General features: G+C 41.5%; 1 protein-coding gene across 14 annotated transcripts in view; it reads right to left on the minus strand.

The window, feature by feature from the left end:
- The window catches only part of Shaker (potassium voltage-gated channel protein Shaker), a 225,530-nt gene that overhangs the window by 91,992 nt on the left and 116,008 nt on the right, over nt 1-17,530 (minus strand). The window contains exons 1-2 of one of the 14 annotated variants that reach the window (XM_076431091.1): nt 15,580-16,650; nt 9,009-9,591 (exon numbers count right to left, since the gene is read on the minus strand). The exons of 11 other annotated variants lie outside the window; for them this stretch is intronic. In XM_076431091.1, the coding sequence (XP_076287206.1) occupies nt 9,009-9,082 (74 nt within the window). In that variant the 5' untranslated portion in view covers nt 9,083-9,591; nt 15,580-16,650. Of the gene's footprint in view, nt 1-9,008; nt 16,651-17,530 lie in introns of those variants that run through there. 2 more of the 14 variants (XM_076431090.1, XM_076431089.1) reach the window with 2 other exon arrangements.

Genomic DNA, 17,530 nt, shown 5'->3' on the forward strand with positions numbered 1-17,530 from the left:
TGATTTCGTCTTAGCCTTTATGCACAAGGAAAATGATCCAAGATATCGAATTAAAACAAAAATGTAGTTTCTCTTTTAATCCTGTCGAATAGTCGAAAATAACATAATTATATCCGTAAATCTTTTAAATGTATTTTCAGGATTGCTTTCGACCTAACCACTTTTGTTGTACATGCATGAAAGCAGATTTAATTATATGCTTTTACTGTGTCCGATTAAATATATGCAATGCCCCTGTGCAATTCTTTTAATTGTCAGTTGCATAAAAGAGAATTATACGCGCGTATAAATAAATAAAGAGCGTTCCACTGCGGAAAGAGAGTAACATTGACGTATATGGCTGACGTGTTCGAAAAGTTGAAAGTTTCAGCTCGAGCGTGTGCTATAGCTCTCGTTTCTCATTCCAGTGGAAATATGTCATTGGTTTTTCCGAATGATTGGCTGCTAAACAGTGAGTACCGGTTCCAATGCAAAATGCCTCTACGGGAAAAATGTTTTCAGCTCGCTGAAAATCCACGCCGGTATAGGTCACTCGCCTATTTCCGAGCGCGGATCGATGAACGCCCAGTCACATGGGAATCACCATGAATCGCCGAGCGACCACGTTGCCAGGCTGTCTACAACCGTTCATCGTATTTCACCATTTACGCGCGCGCGATGAAAATTACTGTCTCGTGAGAGGATCTGCTCAAATTGACCGCAAAATAGTTTCTGGTATCGTCACGGGCTGCAATCGTCATAGCATGATACGGTCATCGATTATTATACAACATGCCCTTAACGTCCAATCAATTTTCCAATTTTGTACTGGTCTGAATGTTAATATTTTTTACTGGCAAAATTCACACTTGTTCATATAACAGATATGGCTCACAGTTATTTAGAAAAAACTTCGCGAAGTTATTCGAGCAAATTATTCGAGAGCTTCTCTTTTGCAAAATTAAGTGATTCGAAAACTTTTTTATAATTATAAGTAGACTGCGGATCTTTATGCAAAATAAAAAATGTTTGCATTGATTGCAGGACACAGAAGCCAAATAATAATTGTATTTTTGTTTTATAATTATTCTATGAATCTGAAACTAATATATTGATGTCCTTAAATGTTTTTAACATGTCCACTGCTTTAAATTACATGAACCCATTTTTGTTATAAATGCATAAAATCCGCAGTCTAATTATATAAGTATGCACGAGGATCTCCCATTCTCTTTTACATGGAAAGGAATTAGAAAGGTTTAGGTCAATGACCCCGCCACTGTCACCTTAAAAGACTCTCTGCAATCCAATTGCTCAGTAATTAGTCCGATTGAAATGCGCCTTGATTCGATTACCAGTTACTTCATATAATTGTTAATTTCAGCACGGCGCAATTACCCGAATCGCAATTGTAGGTCAGTGACAATTAACGGTTACACAGTGTGTCTAGTTATCGGAATGACTATTGCGCGTTCATCGTCGCTAGTATATTGCGAATATTCGTGCGTAGCTAATGTAGTTCAGAAAAATCAGATAGAACCTGCACCGATACACGGAATTCAATTGCAGAACCACTGGAGCCTGAATCACGTTCGCAGAGGTTGCCAACTGATAATAACAAGGTCGCTTGTTAATTGGCGTTTCCACCTCGAAAATGCTAATTGCCAGCTCTTTTCGAACAGGAACAAAAGTACAAAAAAAAACCGAAGGGAGAATCCGAGGAAACGCTGCAGTTCTCGTCAGCAATTGTCGACACTTCAATTAAATCGAACGATGCGAAATGGACTTTCCTCGTCCGCAAATTAGACTATCCTTCTGCAAGTTAGTGTTTTGAAAAAAAATGTTTACTTGTCCCTCGAATTCCGAGTAAAATATCCTGAAAATTTCAAAAATCTCCACTTTGTTGTTGTATAGAAAAAAAAATCTAAAGCATCACCCTATTTCTAGATCTTTCGATTTCACCGATGAATAAAAGACCCTGCAGATAAATTTATTTAGATCTATCTAATTTATCTAGAAAAATTCACACTGGTTCCTCGAATACGTGGTAAAAAGTCCTAAAAAATTCAAAAAGCTCCACTTCGTAGTTTAATAGAAATAAAATCGGAAAGCACGCATTTCTTCGAGAGTTTAGAACGTTATCTCGATCGGAGGAAAACTAAGTCAGCTAGGGACGCAGGATTCGTGGAGGATTCCGCAGCGTGTTATCTCGAGTCGAACGGGAAACGGGGCAGCTTTCCCAGAGATTTTCCCGACGGTTTCATTTGGAATCGTCACGGGAGTTCTCTCTGTGTATCAAACGCGGATATCAGAGGCGGTCGGTAACGTCGAAATCGTGCTGGGTTGCTGTGCCGTATTCAGAGATGCCGCTCCGACGAAGCCGGGCGCCGCGACGCCAGCTCGACGCCAGTCCGACATGGAAAACCGCTCGTGTATATCCGTCGGATTAAACGGGCGCTCGATCCAGAACTTGTTTCTCCGAGGGAGAGCAGCTCGACGAGGTACACGCGTTGCTGAACATCGACGATCGGACAATTCTCTGCGCTCGGAAATTCCACCCCCTCGTGCCACCCCTTCGTGCAACTATCCGACAGGGCTGTTACTCGCACTTGAATAACCCCGATAAAATTTTATTTCATTTTTTCCTGGACTCAGGACACGCGCAGAGTTGGCTAATTCTTCGAAACGCGATTTCGAACGAAATCCTCCCCCGCCCCCCAGCATCCAAACTTTTGAAAATCCTAATAATTGCGGAAATACCCGGTCAACAGGAAAAACCAATTTTCACAAAAACACAAAATTCCTTGCACAGAACATTTTCGAATTTGAAGAACGATGTGACAGTTGACAACAGTACCTTTGACAGCGAATACCTCCGCCATTTTGTGAGATATTTCCAATTAAAAAATTGTCATGGAAAGCTAAAAGTGACATTTATAATCTCTGAAATAATCGGAATTTTCCATTCAGTCATTGCCCTCAAAACAATTTCAAAATCGTAGGGGTAGTTTTCTCTGAAACATTCTCAAGTCTGTCTTCCAATAGAAGGGTGCCTAACCTGAATCTTTTTGCAATATGCTCGTCTGCCTTTTGAGACAGTATGCTTAAAATTTGGTTCGCCGGATCGGAAGTAGCATCGCCGGGGATAGTTGTAGCGAGGGTAAACAGGCTCGTCTGAGCGGGCGTGACAGATTGATTTCTGATTGGCGCGGCCTATTAAAAATAATGGCTATAGCGATCGTCATCGAAGAGGCAGTTATAAGGACATTAAGGGCCACTGGGAGATCGATCAATTATCCGTCGTTTGGATCCTGATCCGCCATTTTGGTGGCCGTTACCATTTATCAAAGCTCCTCGCGGATGGCCGGCGCATCAATAACGGATCAAACCATTTTCTCCGGACGGGAACCGGCCTGTACCATAGCGATTGGACGTGGTGGAAAAAGACAGTAACTAACGAGCCACCGAAGTCAGCCGGTGATAATTAATATGCGGAAATCACCGGTCCCGAACAAACGAGCAGTCGTTCCGGAGCGGAACGCGGCCAACTGATATTGATATGCTGCGATCCGCGGCATAATGCTCGAAAGCCTGACAAATTTCAATCGACCCGAGGACACGTGCGATTGGCAGCACCGACATTCCGACATTTTTAACAGTGGCGACCAGTCGCGAAACATACGAAAATGAAACGCCTCATAAATGTGTCCGAAGATTGCATTCACTCAACCTCTGCGCTACGATTTATTTTATAGTTGCTGGGACCAGAAGTTTTGCATTTAAACTTTCTGGAAGAACAATAAACGTAAATTGTGGATTTGATGCATTTATGACAGAAATAGAGGGATGTATTGGGTTGGCAAATAAGTTCGTTCGGTTCTTTACATTGGAATAAATCACAAGAACCGAACGAACTTATTTGCCAACCCAATAATTTAAAATGGTAAATACATTAAGACCATTTTTTCCAATTTATTAAAATTGTTACAGGTAGAAAGACAATTTTCCACGGTTTCAGTGTCTGCATATTCTCCATATACAGGGTGTTCATTTGAAAACTTTCCAGCCGAATATCTCGAAAAGTATGAAAGATATTAAGAAAGTGTAAAACACGTGTCGAAGGATTTCGAGGGGGAAAGAGGGGGGCAGTATCAGTTTTTTATTTGGGTTGCGTTTTCAAGGTCATTTGAAGGTCAACTTTGTTTTTTCAAATGGAAACCTGAGGATAAAAAAAGTATCCTACGAAAATTGCTGGTCTTTTTACGTACAATAAGATCCCATAATAAAAAACAAAGTTGATATTCAAATGACCTTGAAAACACCACCCAAATAAAAAACTGATACTGCCCCCATCTTTCCCCGTTGAAAACCTTTCCACACGTGTTTTACACTTTTTTAATATCTTTCATACTTTCCGAGATATTCGGCTGGAAAGTTTTCAAATGAACACCCTGTACATATCAGAAACAACAAACTAGAAATTAACAATATTTATTGCATATTATTACTCGTCAATTGTGAAATAGGAAACCGGTGTTAATCAACCCCGACACTCGACAACCCCTTTTCGCGATCCTTCTTCCCTATTGCCATCGAATCCAATCGAAAACGAAAAGAGGCTGTAGAAACTTCGGGATCTTACAAAGTTTCCGTGCGGAGTGCCAAGAGCCCTTGTTACACGAGGGCATTACCCGTGATGTAATGTTGGCTCGTTTCGGAGCTGCAGCCGTCGATTGCTCCTCGAACAGAGGGTAGATCGCTGTTGAAAAGTATCGTTTTGAACCGATGTCTTTGTAGTTCGATGCTCGCAACTTCGCTCGAGAAAAATATCCAAAATTGTTTCGCTTAATTAGAGTGGTGTAATATAGTGGAAGCTATGGATTTACTATTGCCGTTTAATATACACCGTGTCCCATAGTTAAGGTATCTGCTGATCGTACTTAGGCGACGGATACATGGTTCGCTTCTACATGGGTCCGAAGGCCGGTCAGCTCGGTATTGGAAATCAATTAACCCGTGACCGTGGCGCGTCTGAAACCTCTCTACACTCCTCCACCCTTTCCAACCCTTCCGTACACACGTGCAACCCCCGTGTGCTTCGTTATTAATACACAAGGAAGCAGAAAACGGTGGAGAAAACACTGAGATCGACAATTAGCCCGCGCGGTTTACCCTCGCACTCCGCCGCGAGGAAATAGTCGCTCGGTCGTCAACATAAATCCGAGTATTCGTCGCTCTAATCGATCCGCCCGGCTTTACGCTCCCTCGCTACAGATTTGATCAATCCTTAATATCTGCGAGCATGTTGACGGGAAACAATATGGAGTATGTTCAGAAGACATATTGTTTAAAATAAAGATCCTCAACCGACCACTGAACTGTGTGCAGAAGAATTTTCCTTTGAGTAATATTTTCAAAAGTGTTGGCTACGTTATATCCAGTGTTGGGCAAATTTTATTTTAAATAATAAATAAACGTGTGATTTTAATTGCAAATAATAACTAAACTTTTTCTTGAAATAAATTATTATTTCTTATTTGCAAATAAAAGATTATTTATTATTTGAATCGAGGTGGAAATCAAATAAATAGTTTTTGGTTTTCTCTTATTTCTTGTACACGTGCGCGTTTTTTGTCTGCTATAGCGACCTTTTTAGGTATATCGCCAGCTGCCTATAAAAACATTTAATGTATTATTTGTCGATACAAATAATAATTGAAATTGTATTTGTAAATAACAATTAACATTACTATTTTAAATAATTCATTCAGACTTGCGCAAATAATAAATAACTTATTGTGTAAATTTTTATTTGAATAATTGTTTATTTAAATATATTTATTTATTGCCCAACACTGGTTATATCGACCCTAAAAATTTTTTGAATTGTAAATGAAATTGCTGTCGCTTCTGAACGGTTTATTCAGAATTTCTGTGGATCTTCGAATTTAAAAAGGCCACTAAAAAAGTGCCAGTATAATAAATTATATTTTACAGAGCTCTCCCTTATGAAATAATCAATGTGAAACGCAGAGACGGTAACGCTCGCAATAGTTGTTCGAGAAGCGAGCCCACGCGTTCAAGCCGGCGTCGTCGCGTCGTTTAAAAATAAAGGTGACATAATTTAGGCCGTAAGGAGGTAACCCCCGGTGAACTGCGATCGCGAGGGTAGTGACGGGTGCGTTTATCACACGGGTGGCTAGTACGAAGATCGATAAACCAGTTAACCCGAGTTAAAAAGGGAAACGTTCTAATCGTCGAATTCCTGCGTCGCGATAGGCCGCAGTATAGAGCCAGTTGAAATGATTGTCGAAGCATCCCCCGGCTGCCAAGTAACGCGAACCACGTGTCCTTCGACCAAGTCAACCCGCGGATCTGCATTATTGAGTCGCGTAATTACTAACCAGCGACCAGCGACACACAAGAGAACTCGAAAACGAGAGCCTCGCGACAGCACCATCCCGGGCTTTTTTTTCCGCGTGAACACGATCGACGCCATTTTAGCCGAACACTTTTTTTCTTCTACCAGCGACCCCATTATTCCGCGAAAAATACCGCGATTCTTCTGCCTCGATTATTTCGAAATTCGAGAGCGAGAGAGGATTCAATTGTTAATGGTATATAATGCGAGATATCAGGGATTCCGCGCCGTAGTTTGCAGCATGGCGTCGAAAGGGCGTTAAAATTGCAGTTTCCGATTCGTTCGCTTTTCCATTTTTGATCGAGAGCACCACCGACTCGAACGCTGCCGTTGCAAATTTTTTTTTACATACATTCTACGCATTTGTGGCTATTACAGAACATTTGAAAACACTGCTCTTTCCTCAATTTCTATTCGAGTTTTATTTATACTTGCTAAAACTGCAATTTATAATTATTTGTTTATTTTCTCCTCATTTCTGAGATTGAAGTAATGCTAATTATAAATAATTATTAAAAATCTAATAATAAAAACTCGTAATTGCTCATGTTTCCTCGGAAAATGTCGAAGTTGGTAGAAAAGGTTAGTCTCAGTTTCTTACGCGGAGAAAGTTGTTCAGGGAAGGACTGGGTTGCGTTAACGTCCCATTTGACCGGTTACTTCTTTAAACAAACCATCCGCATTTCTCCCTAGCGATTCGGTTCAAGGCTCGGTCTCCCTGATCGATTCCTTTGACGACCCTGTGAAGCCCTTTCAACCAAATAATCCCTGCAGCCTCCTAACCATCCACGCGAGTGCCTCTAATTTTTTGGCAAATGAGCCTTGAATCTGCCTGCCGCAATTTTTCTTAACCGCCTGAACCCATTAAGTGCGTTCGCCAACTCCAAGCTCTTAAGTAGAATCCGACAGGACGACTTTTTCGGTAAAAGGTAGTAAAACGTTCGGATTACACTTCCTAAAAGCTGTAAAAATAGTTTTTAAAGATTTTCATTCTTCAATATTTAAGTCGATGCAGAATAATTAATAATTAATATAACTGTGCTATTTCATGTAACTATTCTCATTATTACTGAAAAGAAATTTTTATTTTTAAAGAGTTTTTCACGAGACGACTAAAACAGAATTTTATTTCGCAAATAAATTCGCAGTTTGGTTACCGTAATACGTGTTTCAATAATGAAATTATTCAATCGGTTTTGAAAATTGTGGACTGTAGAGCCAGTCGCTGGCATTGGGTGAGTTCGTTGTTAATTTTTGAATTCCTCCGGCAACTCGATCGAGCCACAATACGAGTATGTCCCTACAGGTGTATCGTAAATTGCGTAAATCTTTATCGCGTTAACTTGATCGCATCGGGAACAAAACAAATTCCGGTAACAACTTTGGCTCGGAATTGTGTTTGCAATTACCAGCGCATAATTCTACAATAACTCTGCATGTCGAAGGCTCCGTGTAATTTCCGATCAAACAGATATGAAATTGATGTGTATTTAAACAGCTGTCAGTCTTCCTGCTTTGCGTTTGATCAAACCGAGATTTTGTGTTTTATTGGTGAACGCAAACGGTCTTTGTTCTTGTGGATATTAAACTTTTTCAACGATCGTGTACATTTTACAATCGACGTTAATTATCATTTTCTTTGTCGGGGAAATTATTCGAAACAATAATAATTATACTGCTGTCCCTGTAGCGAAAATAAATTATATCGTGGTAATACAAGTAATTTCCATATCCGTTTCACGGAATTTTAATGAAAAAAAAATATATATATATATACGTATATATTAATCATTATTTTCTTGCTGGGAAAATTGTCGTAAATAAATCTCAAAGAGAGAGAGGGACATGTACATATATATTAATAATTCGAACTGAATTGCAAATTTAAACCGCGCATACTGAATTAAACGGACTTCGCAATTTGCAACCCTTTAACACATTTTATCACCTACGAGTGTGCACGGCTCGCCGGTCTAATTAGCAATGAATCATAAATTGGCTCCAATCTAGCCACGCGTCTTGAACAAGAGAAATATTTGCACCGTCACTGTCGGCACTAATTAACTGTGCATTATGAATCAGGTTCAATCCGGCGACCACCGGTGGACATTAGAAACTAGGTTCAACTATTTTCGATTAGAACGATGCATGTGTGTCCCAATTCCAGTAATCACAGGGGCTCTCTCGACTCGCTGTCAACCAGAATGGCGAGTAATTCGCAGGGCGTCTGGTGTATCATTTGTTTATTTTAAAAAATTGCAATTTTCAATCAGTTAAATTAAAATGAGTGAGTCTTTCGTTATCAAGTAGGAGGGTAACGATGTCTCGGTAGCTTCGAAAATTATTGAAACTTTGGACTAAATTTTTGACTACTGAAAAACCCCGTGGTTGTATTATCGAGAAATGAGAAGGGGAATCCCGGACCCTTGCAATCCTGGAAACGAGTCTACCGCCTTAATCGGTCCAATAAACGAGGAACTGATTGATGAAACAGTGGGTGTATGGTGCACCAGACACCCTGTAGATCGCGATAGGCGTTTACGGTGGGAGGAGGGCGGATGGGTATAGTGTGTATCGATTATTCGGTCGTCTTTCACGTGAAACTCACGGATGCTGCCGATGCTCGGGATATCTGACGTGTCGTTCCTCTGAGAAGCCATAGATGCCGGCTACCGCGGCCATACCTCAATCTCCTCGGGCAACAGAGGACGCGATGATGGCCATTCCAGGTTCATAATACCTCTCCGGCGCGGCGGACCGAGATAGAGACAGATCTAGGAGCAGCTGGCTGGTCGTCCCGTGTCCGGTGTTATCGCGTGTCTCCGTGGAGCATGGACCGTGTGCGCCGGCCGTTGCGTCTCTCTATTTTCAGCCGGGCGTGCCGATCGACAGGAACCGAGCTGGCCTCTCCATAAGCGGCCTTGTCCCCCTTCTAAAATAAACCACGAGACCAGCGACGACGACCACCAAGGTCGAGCATCCCCTGAGAACACCTCGTGTCGGTCCAGAAGTCGTGGATCTCCCGGTATTCCCACTCCACACCGAATAATACTCTTCCCGAGCAACCCTCTTCTGCACACCCGATTTCCACACCCTCACTCGCGCACACGAAACCCTCCCGCCCTTATCGTCTTCCTCGGAACCTGATGACAGAGGTCGCGAGATCTCCAACTGCTCGAAGCTACGGAAATCTTTACCGAACAACCGCTCGACTCACCCTCTGCTACCAAACATCTGCGATAATATTGTTAAAAATTATGACAGGATGATCAACTTAGACTCATTTTGAAGCTTCAAGTCTCTAGTTTCACGAGCCATTGTTTATTTTTGTCGAGGAAATTCTTTCATGATGTTATAGGTCAGAAAGTGAAGACACGTGTTGTTTCGAGAATGTAATATTGAAATGATTGTGGAAACGTTAAAAAATTTTTCTCGTGGATGAATCCACCGGGAATTTATAGATTGAAGTCTCCTCTTTACAACGAGACCTCAAAACTTGCTGTGCGATTTTATAACGAAGAACGTAGCAGAGTTAAATCGAGACGGTTCACAGCTGCTCTCTCGTTTAGCACGAAACGATGTCTGAGGGCTCGGTTGGATTTTCTGTTGCAAATTCTACGCGGTAGAATTAGCAGAGAGATTTTGGCAACGCGCGCCGCACACGTTGCTACGGTTTCGGCTGCGGAGAAACTGCCAACCGACGGGGGTAGCTTAGAAATCGAAAACGGGGTGGCATTTTCGAGCAGAGAGGACGCATTGCGTATTTTCTCTCGTTACTGTGCTATCGTTTCAATCAATTCGACTACTTCCGTCCATGTTTATGATATACTGTTCACAAGGATCCGCAGCGTTATTGTTCTTGTCGAGTCACTATAGTGATCGTACGCCAGGGGCACCGACAGGGACGTCAGAACTTTCGGAAAACGTCACGTGACCCCGCAACAATGAATAACGACCGCGTGACGCGGGTCCTTAATTTTCATTTGCCATTCAACATTCACAAGGTTCTTTTTGCTCGGACTCGGAGCTTCTTGCCAGTGGCTCTCTTTCCCCCCAGAGCGTCCCCGTTAATTTAACCACCCCCATTTTCGCGAGAAACCCCGGCCCTTTCCGACGCCGTCCGCAAAATTGAAAAAACTCTTCCCCGCGACGGCTGCGATTGATTTATGGTCGAACCGATTTGCCAGCGCGAGTGTCTCGGACGCGTTGGTAATTCTACGTTCTCGGATTTCCTGTTTTCTCCTCTTTTCTTTCTCTGTTTTATCTCCGTTTCCACCCCAGGCGGGTAAATCGCGCTTCACTGTCAACTAATCTTTTAATACGGAAGAAACTGTTGTAGCCATCGTTCTGAAATTGTGTGGCTTTATTCATCATCGGTCGGAGATTATGTAGAAATTTTTTCGAATGAATATCTGCGTTCGATTTGTAGTTATGGCAGATTAAAGAGAATGCTTTGAAAAATGGTACCACCTTCTGGTGGTCTGGGGACATCGTTAGGTCTGATTTATTGGAAACGAAATTGTTCTGCGTATCCTTCCGAAACTTTGTGGATTTATTCATCACTGTTTGAAGAATGTACAGTCATTTTTCCGAGTAAAAATATTGATTCGTTCCAAAGTTATGGCAGTGCGAAGGGAGCGCTCTCGAAATAGATTGAACATTCATGTTTCATGTAGAAAATTATGGTTTCAGTGATCGGAGGGTGAGTTTGACGATTTTTCCGACTAGCCATACCAATAAACCCCTTTAGATAAGAAACAAGTATTATTGCTTCGACCATTGTGCCAGTTTCAGCTTAGCATTCCGCGAAAAGATTTCCTGGCCATTTTCCTGATAATGTTAAAAATGAAGCAGCTCTCGTGGTTCCGCAACCGATCGAAATTCTGCACGATGAATGGACACTTCGAAAATTAATTTTCAAGGAAACAATGAAAACTTTACACAATCCAATCAGTCGACTTCACTGATCTCTGAAATGTCCTGTATCTTGCGAATTTTAACTAAATTTGGAACAGTACGGAAATAAAGTAACAGAACTGCCTGGAGCGTTTCTCAAATATCGGCGGCTATTAATATATCTCGTCCCCGATATTTTTCTAACAAATGCTCGTTCAGATTTCGCTTAAATATCGATTCGAATTTGCCGATCAAACAAACCGTGCTGGTATGGAGGTGTGTAGGTGCCAGAGGTTCGAGTGCAGCGAGAGAGTTATTGGAGCGGTTCCGACCGCCTCCTACTTCCTTATTAGTCAGCTGAGTAGCTAAGAACTGTGATTGACGATCAATGATCCATGACGCGTACGGGGACGCTCTTAAATAGATCTAACCATAAAACTTCAGGCACCCCCGATGAAAATGCTCGCAAAAGGATATACAGTTTCCATTCGGGACAGGCTCGTTAAATGTAAATCCTCTCACTCTGGAACCTAACAAAATTGACTTTTACACTAAACAGCATTGGTTGTACCCATTTTTAACACTGTCAGTCTCAGAACCACTGACTTCGCTGTTCTGGTAATGGAATTTCCAAACGACTAAGAAACACAATGAGTTTAAGGATGTTCTGGAGGTATATAAAAACGCAACAAAATTTTTGAAAATTTGACAAGATATAATTCTTACTAAATTAATGCAACTACCAAAGCTTGAGTTCGATTCACTGCACGTTTAAGAATTATAGCAACATGAAGTTTGCACATTTTAACACGTCTTCTTATGGAGAATTCATAAAATTCCACTTCAAACCCTATTTAAACCTTGAAAAAAACGCAACTAGAAACTCCAGTCTTCTTTTATATATAGTAAAAATGATGTAATTAATCATGTTCAAAATTTATTAGGATTGACTAAGCACTTACAGAGCAAAAAATTATAAACTGTTACAAAACGTCAAATTTATCGTGTTGTCATTGTTGTTTATTATCTTGAAGTTCAAATCAGAGGGTACAATTATTCGCAAAAGTCACTTACAATTTTTTATAATATGAAGAAAACTTGATTAAGGAATAAATATAACATGAAATTCACTAATTAAACGAAAGCTTTTTAAGTTAATCTATTTCTTTAATGCAAAATATGTTCACGAATGGCTTTCATTGCCAATATATTGATGGATTTCGAATTTCTTATACTTTTGTCTCCCATTGTACCTCCAGAACATCCTTAAATCATTAGTTGCTTTTTAGAATTACAATCTTCTCGAAAGGGAGTATGCAGTTTTTACAACATGCAGCTCATGGTACTTCAGCGCACGTATGGAGGAAGAACTCACAAACTAGACGTAGCATTCAACTTTGTCCTGCATAACTTCTTCCCAGCGATATTGAAAGTTGTAGAATACAAATATTTCATTCTGTTTATTTATAGGTCACGTGAAACATTATTAATGATGGAAGTATCGATCGAAATGGCTAGCACTAGTTTTCTCGCTTCAGAAGAAATTGACGCGTTTCTGAAACCGTACTCGTCAAACCAGCTTTATATAAACAAATATTGATTGAAAAATTAATGTCTAGTTTTATGGAAGGTATACAATCAGGTGAATTGAAACTGATTTAAGAAAAAGCATGAACTATCCCACTATAACCCCCAATAGTCCATTATAATGATTTGTAACAATTTCAGAAATCATTTTTCTGATGCGACTCCCCACCCTAAGAACAAAAATCTTTCACTGTCAATATAGGGTTTTATATACGCTCAAATAATTCGACCAACAATCATATCTACAGCTTCGATCAAATATTTCCCGCGAGGGGTAGTCGAACGAACGTACGCGACCAAATAGAGGAAAAATCGTGGAATGCGTTGGCACGCGATCCGGAAGTCAGCCGCGGAAATTCGAAATTAATAAAAGGCGAGGAGCGACTTTGTCCGGCGCGATTCCGGAGTAGAATCGCGGAATCGTTTACGGCTGCGGCGCGATTGTCGGCCAGGTTTTGTCCGAGGTTCGGTCGAACCGGGAACGTGAACGTGAACGCGAACACGTGAAAATGTGAACGGGTTAACGAGGTTTGACGAGGGTTTGGCCGCGTTGGTGCAGCGGTGCAGTGGTATGGTGCAGCGTCGGTCTCTGCAGCCGCGACACGCGGCCTTTTGTCCATCGATTTCAGACCGCGCGCGGCGTGCAGCCGCTCCCGTTCGATAGAAACCTCGCACCCGACGCGTATTGCGTCCGTTTTCATCGTCCACCTGGCAAATCCGAATTGTTTTCCATCGCCCTTCAGCTCCCTTTGTCCCTTTTCCCTTTAACACATATCAGGGACCTTCTCTCTTACCGATAATGTTACGCTCGCTATTCCAATTTGCATTTTCTTTGCGGTCTACGGTCGTCCAAGAATTAAAATATTAGCACACAATTGTTCTCAAACGTCACATTGCCTCAACCCATTTCATGCCCCTTTGTTCCTTTGTCCCTTTCGCACAGATGAGGTGACGGCAATTTCAATTTGCATTTCCTTTGCGGTGGTCCATGAATTAAAATATTAGCAAGATTTATTAAATATAATGTTGTTCCATCCCTTTCATTTTCTTTTTCATTTTAGTCTTTCTTTCCGGCGCGACCGGTAACTTAAAAAGACTCTGTCGAAGGAAACACCGGGACGCCATACCATAAATAACAAGCGTCAATTTAATCGTTCCCGCGGATGTTTACGAGGAGCCGTCTTCGAACGAGTTCATAGCAGCGTTGTACGCGTTCATTTCCGTCGTAAATAACTTTTGCCGACGGTGGTCAGGTTCGTTATTTGGTCCGTCAGCAATGCTTATTGACGGAAAATATGGTGTCGGAGCTATTAATCCTACAATTTGACAGTTTCATCTTTTAACTCGTTCGGTAAAAATAAATTCATTAAAAGTGAAACCAATTACTTTGCTCAGCACTTTAGATCATCTCAATTCTTAATCCAAGTATGAATCCAACTTTTTTGCCATTTTTTAAAGAGATAATTTAATTGAATAATTCCTCATAGATACGTAGACACATAAAAGATGGAAAAATGAATTCCCATGAACATCTGTAGTCGATCAATCGCTTCGACAGGATAAGGAGTTCGTGAAAAATTGTCCCGAGCATGGACTACAAGTTTAAAAAGACAAACGCGGATATAAAACGAGCAGGATGGGATTTTACGAGGCCGCGACTGGTCCTGAGGTAAAGATCGTCCCTTTTTCTGGTCGTGCAATGAATTCTCTCGAGCCATGTGTATTTCAAGGGTGTAACAGGAAGACTGAGGGATGTGAACGTGGGTTCACAGGGTTCACGGGTCCAGCGACCGAGATACGAGGAGCTATCGCGAGGAACGGCAATGTTGAACCGATGTTTATGCCTCTGTCGTTCCAGGTGGTTGAGATATGGTAATCGATACGGCACGCGACACCGTGCACCGAGTTGCATTTCGAGGAAACTCGCCACTCCGTTCCGCGGATACGATCACTGAACACGACTCTTTAAAACATCCTTAACTTTCAACCCTTCGAGAACCATGTTGGCTCTTGATTCCTCTCGCTCATACCAATCATTTCTCCTATCTACTTTTCGTCTGTTCTTTATTATTTTGTAATTCAAAGTCTTAACAACTGGAATCACAAAAATGAAGTTCAATTTAATGTAATCAGCACCTATAGTAATAATGTAAAATGATCATGATTAATAATCACCGAGTTTTATTAAGAACTCCACTTGAAATAAGAATGAACACTGGCAAGTCGATTAAATTAAACCGAATGAATTATGTATAATCGAAACAGAGTGAACAACTTAATTTCTGCTTCCTGTGTACGGCAATTGCGACGGACAACTTTCTCGTCTCGCAAAATTAAAACCACTCTAATTTTCTCTCACGCACTGAATAAATTACCATATCCCATTCCCACAGTTTGCCACACAAAGTTCGCCAACACAGAAAACTCTCATCGACCAATTTCCGGTAAATCCCGACGCCAAGCTCGGAAGTTCCACGATCGGGAAACAAATCGCGCCGAAAATTTCATGGTTGTTCGAAACAATCTCTCTTCGGAATAATTCTACGCACGGGTTTACGTTCGGGGAAGTTTGTGCTATCGAAAGTCAAACTGATCGAGCGTCTCAGACAAAGTTTCGACGTGAAGTTATCGACGAGGGTCTAACCGACAACGGCTTCAAACCTAGCAGCCGAAGTTCGAATTTTGATGCGACTTACTAGCATGAACCGATACGAGACGAATCGCCTGGGGACTTCGAATAGAGCTACCGAAACATGCTATCTCTCTGTTCGCCTAAACGCGGGCCACTTTCACTGAACGATCCGAGAAGTCACCACTCGAGCGGAGAACACGTCGCACTTCGTACACTGCTTAAACATTTTCTTTTTTTTTATTAAATCAAGGAAACGAGAGAAACCACGTGAGAGGAACTGTGCACACTGTCGATGAAAACCGGGGAACGCACGTCCGTCGTATTCCTCGAGTCTCCGGGTGCAGTTCGAGTGTACTGTCGGTGCAACGGGGTGCGCGTCGTTCGACGGTCACGCTACGCTTTTCCCGGACGGACTGGAAAAGAAAGCGGCACAGCGTTCGCGAGCGACGCGGAACGTCTATTGTTGACAGGTCGAAAGGTAACTGCGGCACGCCGAGTTCCTCTCGCCGAGAGGCAAGGTCCCACGAGCGCCACGTGCTACCCTCGATTGGCTCCGCCCACCGGCTGCATCCTCATTAAGCGGCTAATTTCATCCCCCCTACGGAATCACCTCGTTTACTCGATATTGCCCATCAATGGAACGATTACATTGTTAAGGACTCGTACTTCTTACACTCGAATCTAACTCTCTCTGCTTGACAAGAACATGGTTAGCTTAACGGGGGCCTATTCACGATCAAGCATTTTGCGCAACAATGCCTATTGCGCGACATGATTGATCGTGAATGATAGTGATTGACTAATTGCGCAACCTGTTTTGTGAAATCAGAATTTCCTGATATTTTCTGCACAACAAATGGGTTGCGTTTGTACTGTGTTGTAATGGCAGTGTTGCACAAATATTGTCAGACGAGTCTCATCACTACGGAGTGAAAAACTGAACGATTATTCAAATTATGTGTCAACGTGAATACAATCTGGATTTGCTTGCGTAACATCATGCTGAACAATTGTTGCACAAAATGCTTGATCGTGAAGGCCCCTTTCTGTTAACGAATCGATTGGATTAAAAATATGCGAAAAAAACTTTTTAAAAACCACGCTTATATTGCAATGCACTAAAAACGAGAAAATAATTTTTTTTAAGGTATTAGTGATTATAAATAAAAGCGTGGAGCGCCCACGAAGATTACGTCAATATAGTTTAACGCTCCACGCTTTTATTTATAGTCACTAATGCCTAAAAAAAATTATTTTCTCTTTTCTGGTGCATTTTAATATAAGCGTGGATTTTAAAAAGTTTTTTTACATATTTTTTTATTCTCTACTTTTTAGTCTTTTTTAAATGGAACGCAAGATATAGTAATATTGGTATGAAATAGTAAGATATATAGAAACGCAAGGTATGGAAATCACATGAAAACCACACTCAGCTCCTTCGGTGCGAAGTAGGTCTGTGGAGTGGCGATGAGTCGGAGTGGGAACGCGTGGTGGAGTAGGGAGCGCTGGCGCGCGGAGTGGAAATCGCTGAACGCGATGACATACTACCAAGCGTCACACGGCGAGGTGTGACGGTTAATATTATAATTTTTTTCTCCTAGACGCACAGTTTTTTTAAAAAATTTGTTTTTTGATATTGCATTGTCATCCAGTTCTGTGAGCTATGTTTAAAGTTTCAAGTCTCTAGCTCATCGGGAAGTGATTTAAAATTCGATTACAAGATTTGACGCATACGTAAAAAAAGATCATGTACTAGGGAATTAATAAGGGTGATTAAAGTAAACTGGTAAAAATATTTTCAAAATTCTTTTCGAAAATGATGGCTTGATATGATAAACAGAAGTTGTACTGATTCTCATTCAGGCTATTATTTATGACTCCGTTGAAGAGTGCTCTCGAATAGATGCCCCTAACCCCCCAACAGCAAACAGAAGTGGTCGAGAGAGACGTATCGAAGATAGTAGAGTATGCTTGAGGGTGGGGAGGTAGTTCTGTCGAAGGGTGGTTGGAAACAG

This window comes from Lasioglossum baleicum, chromosome 9 (genome assembly GCF_051020765.1).
Source record: "Lasioglossum baleicum chromosome 9, iyLasBale1, whole genome shotgun sequence".
NCBI classification, from domain to species: Eukaryota; Metazoa; Arthropoda; class Insecta; order Hymenoptera; family Halictidae; genus Lasioglossum; species Lasioglossum baleicum.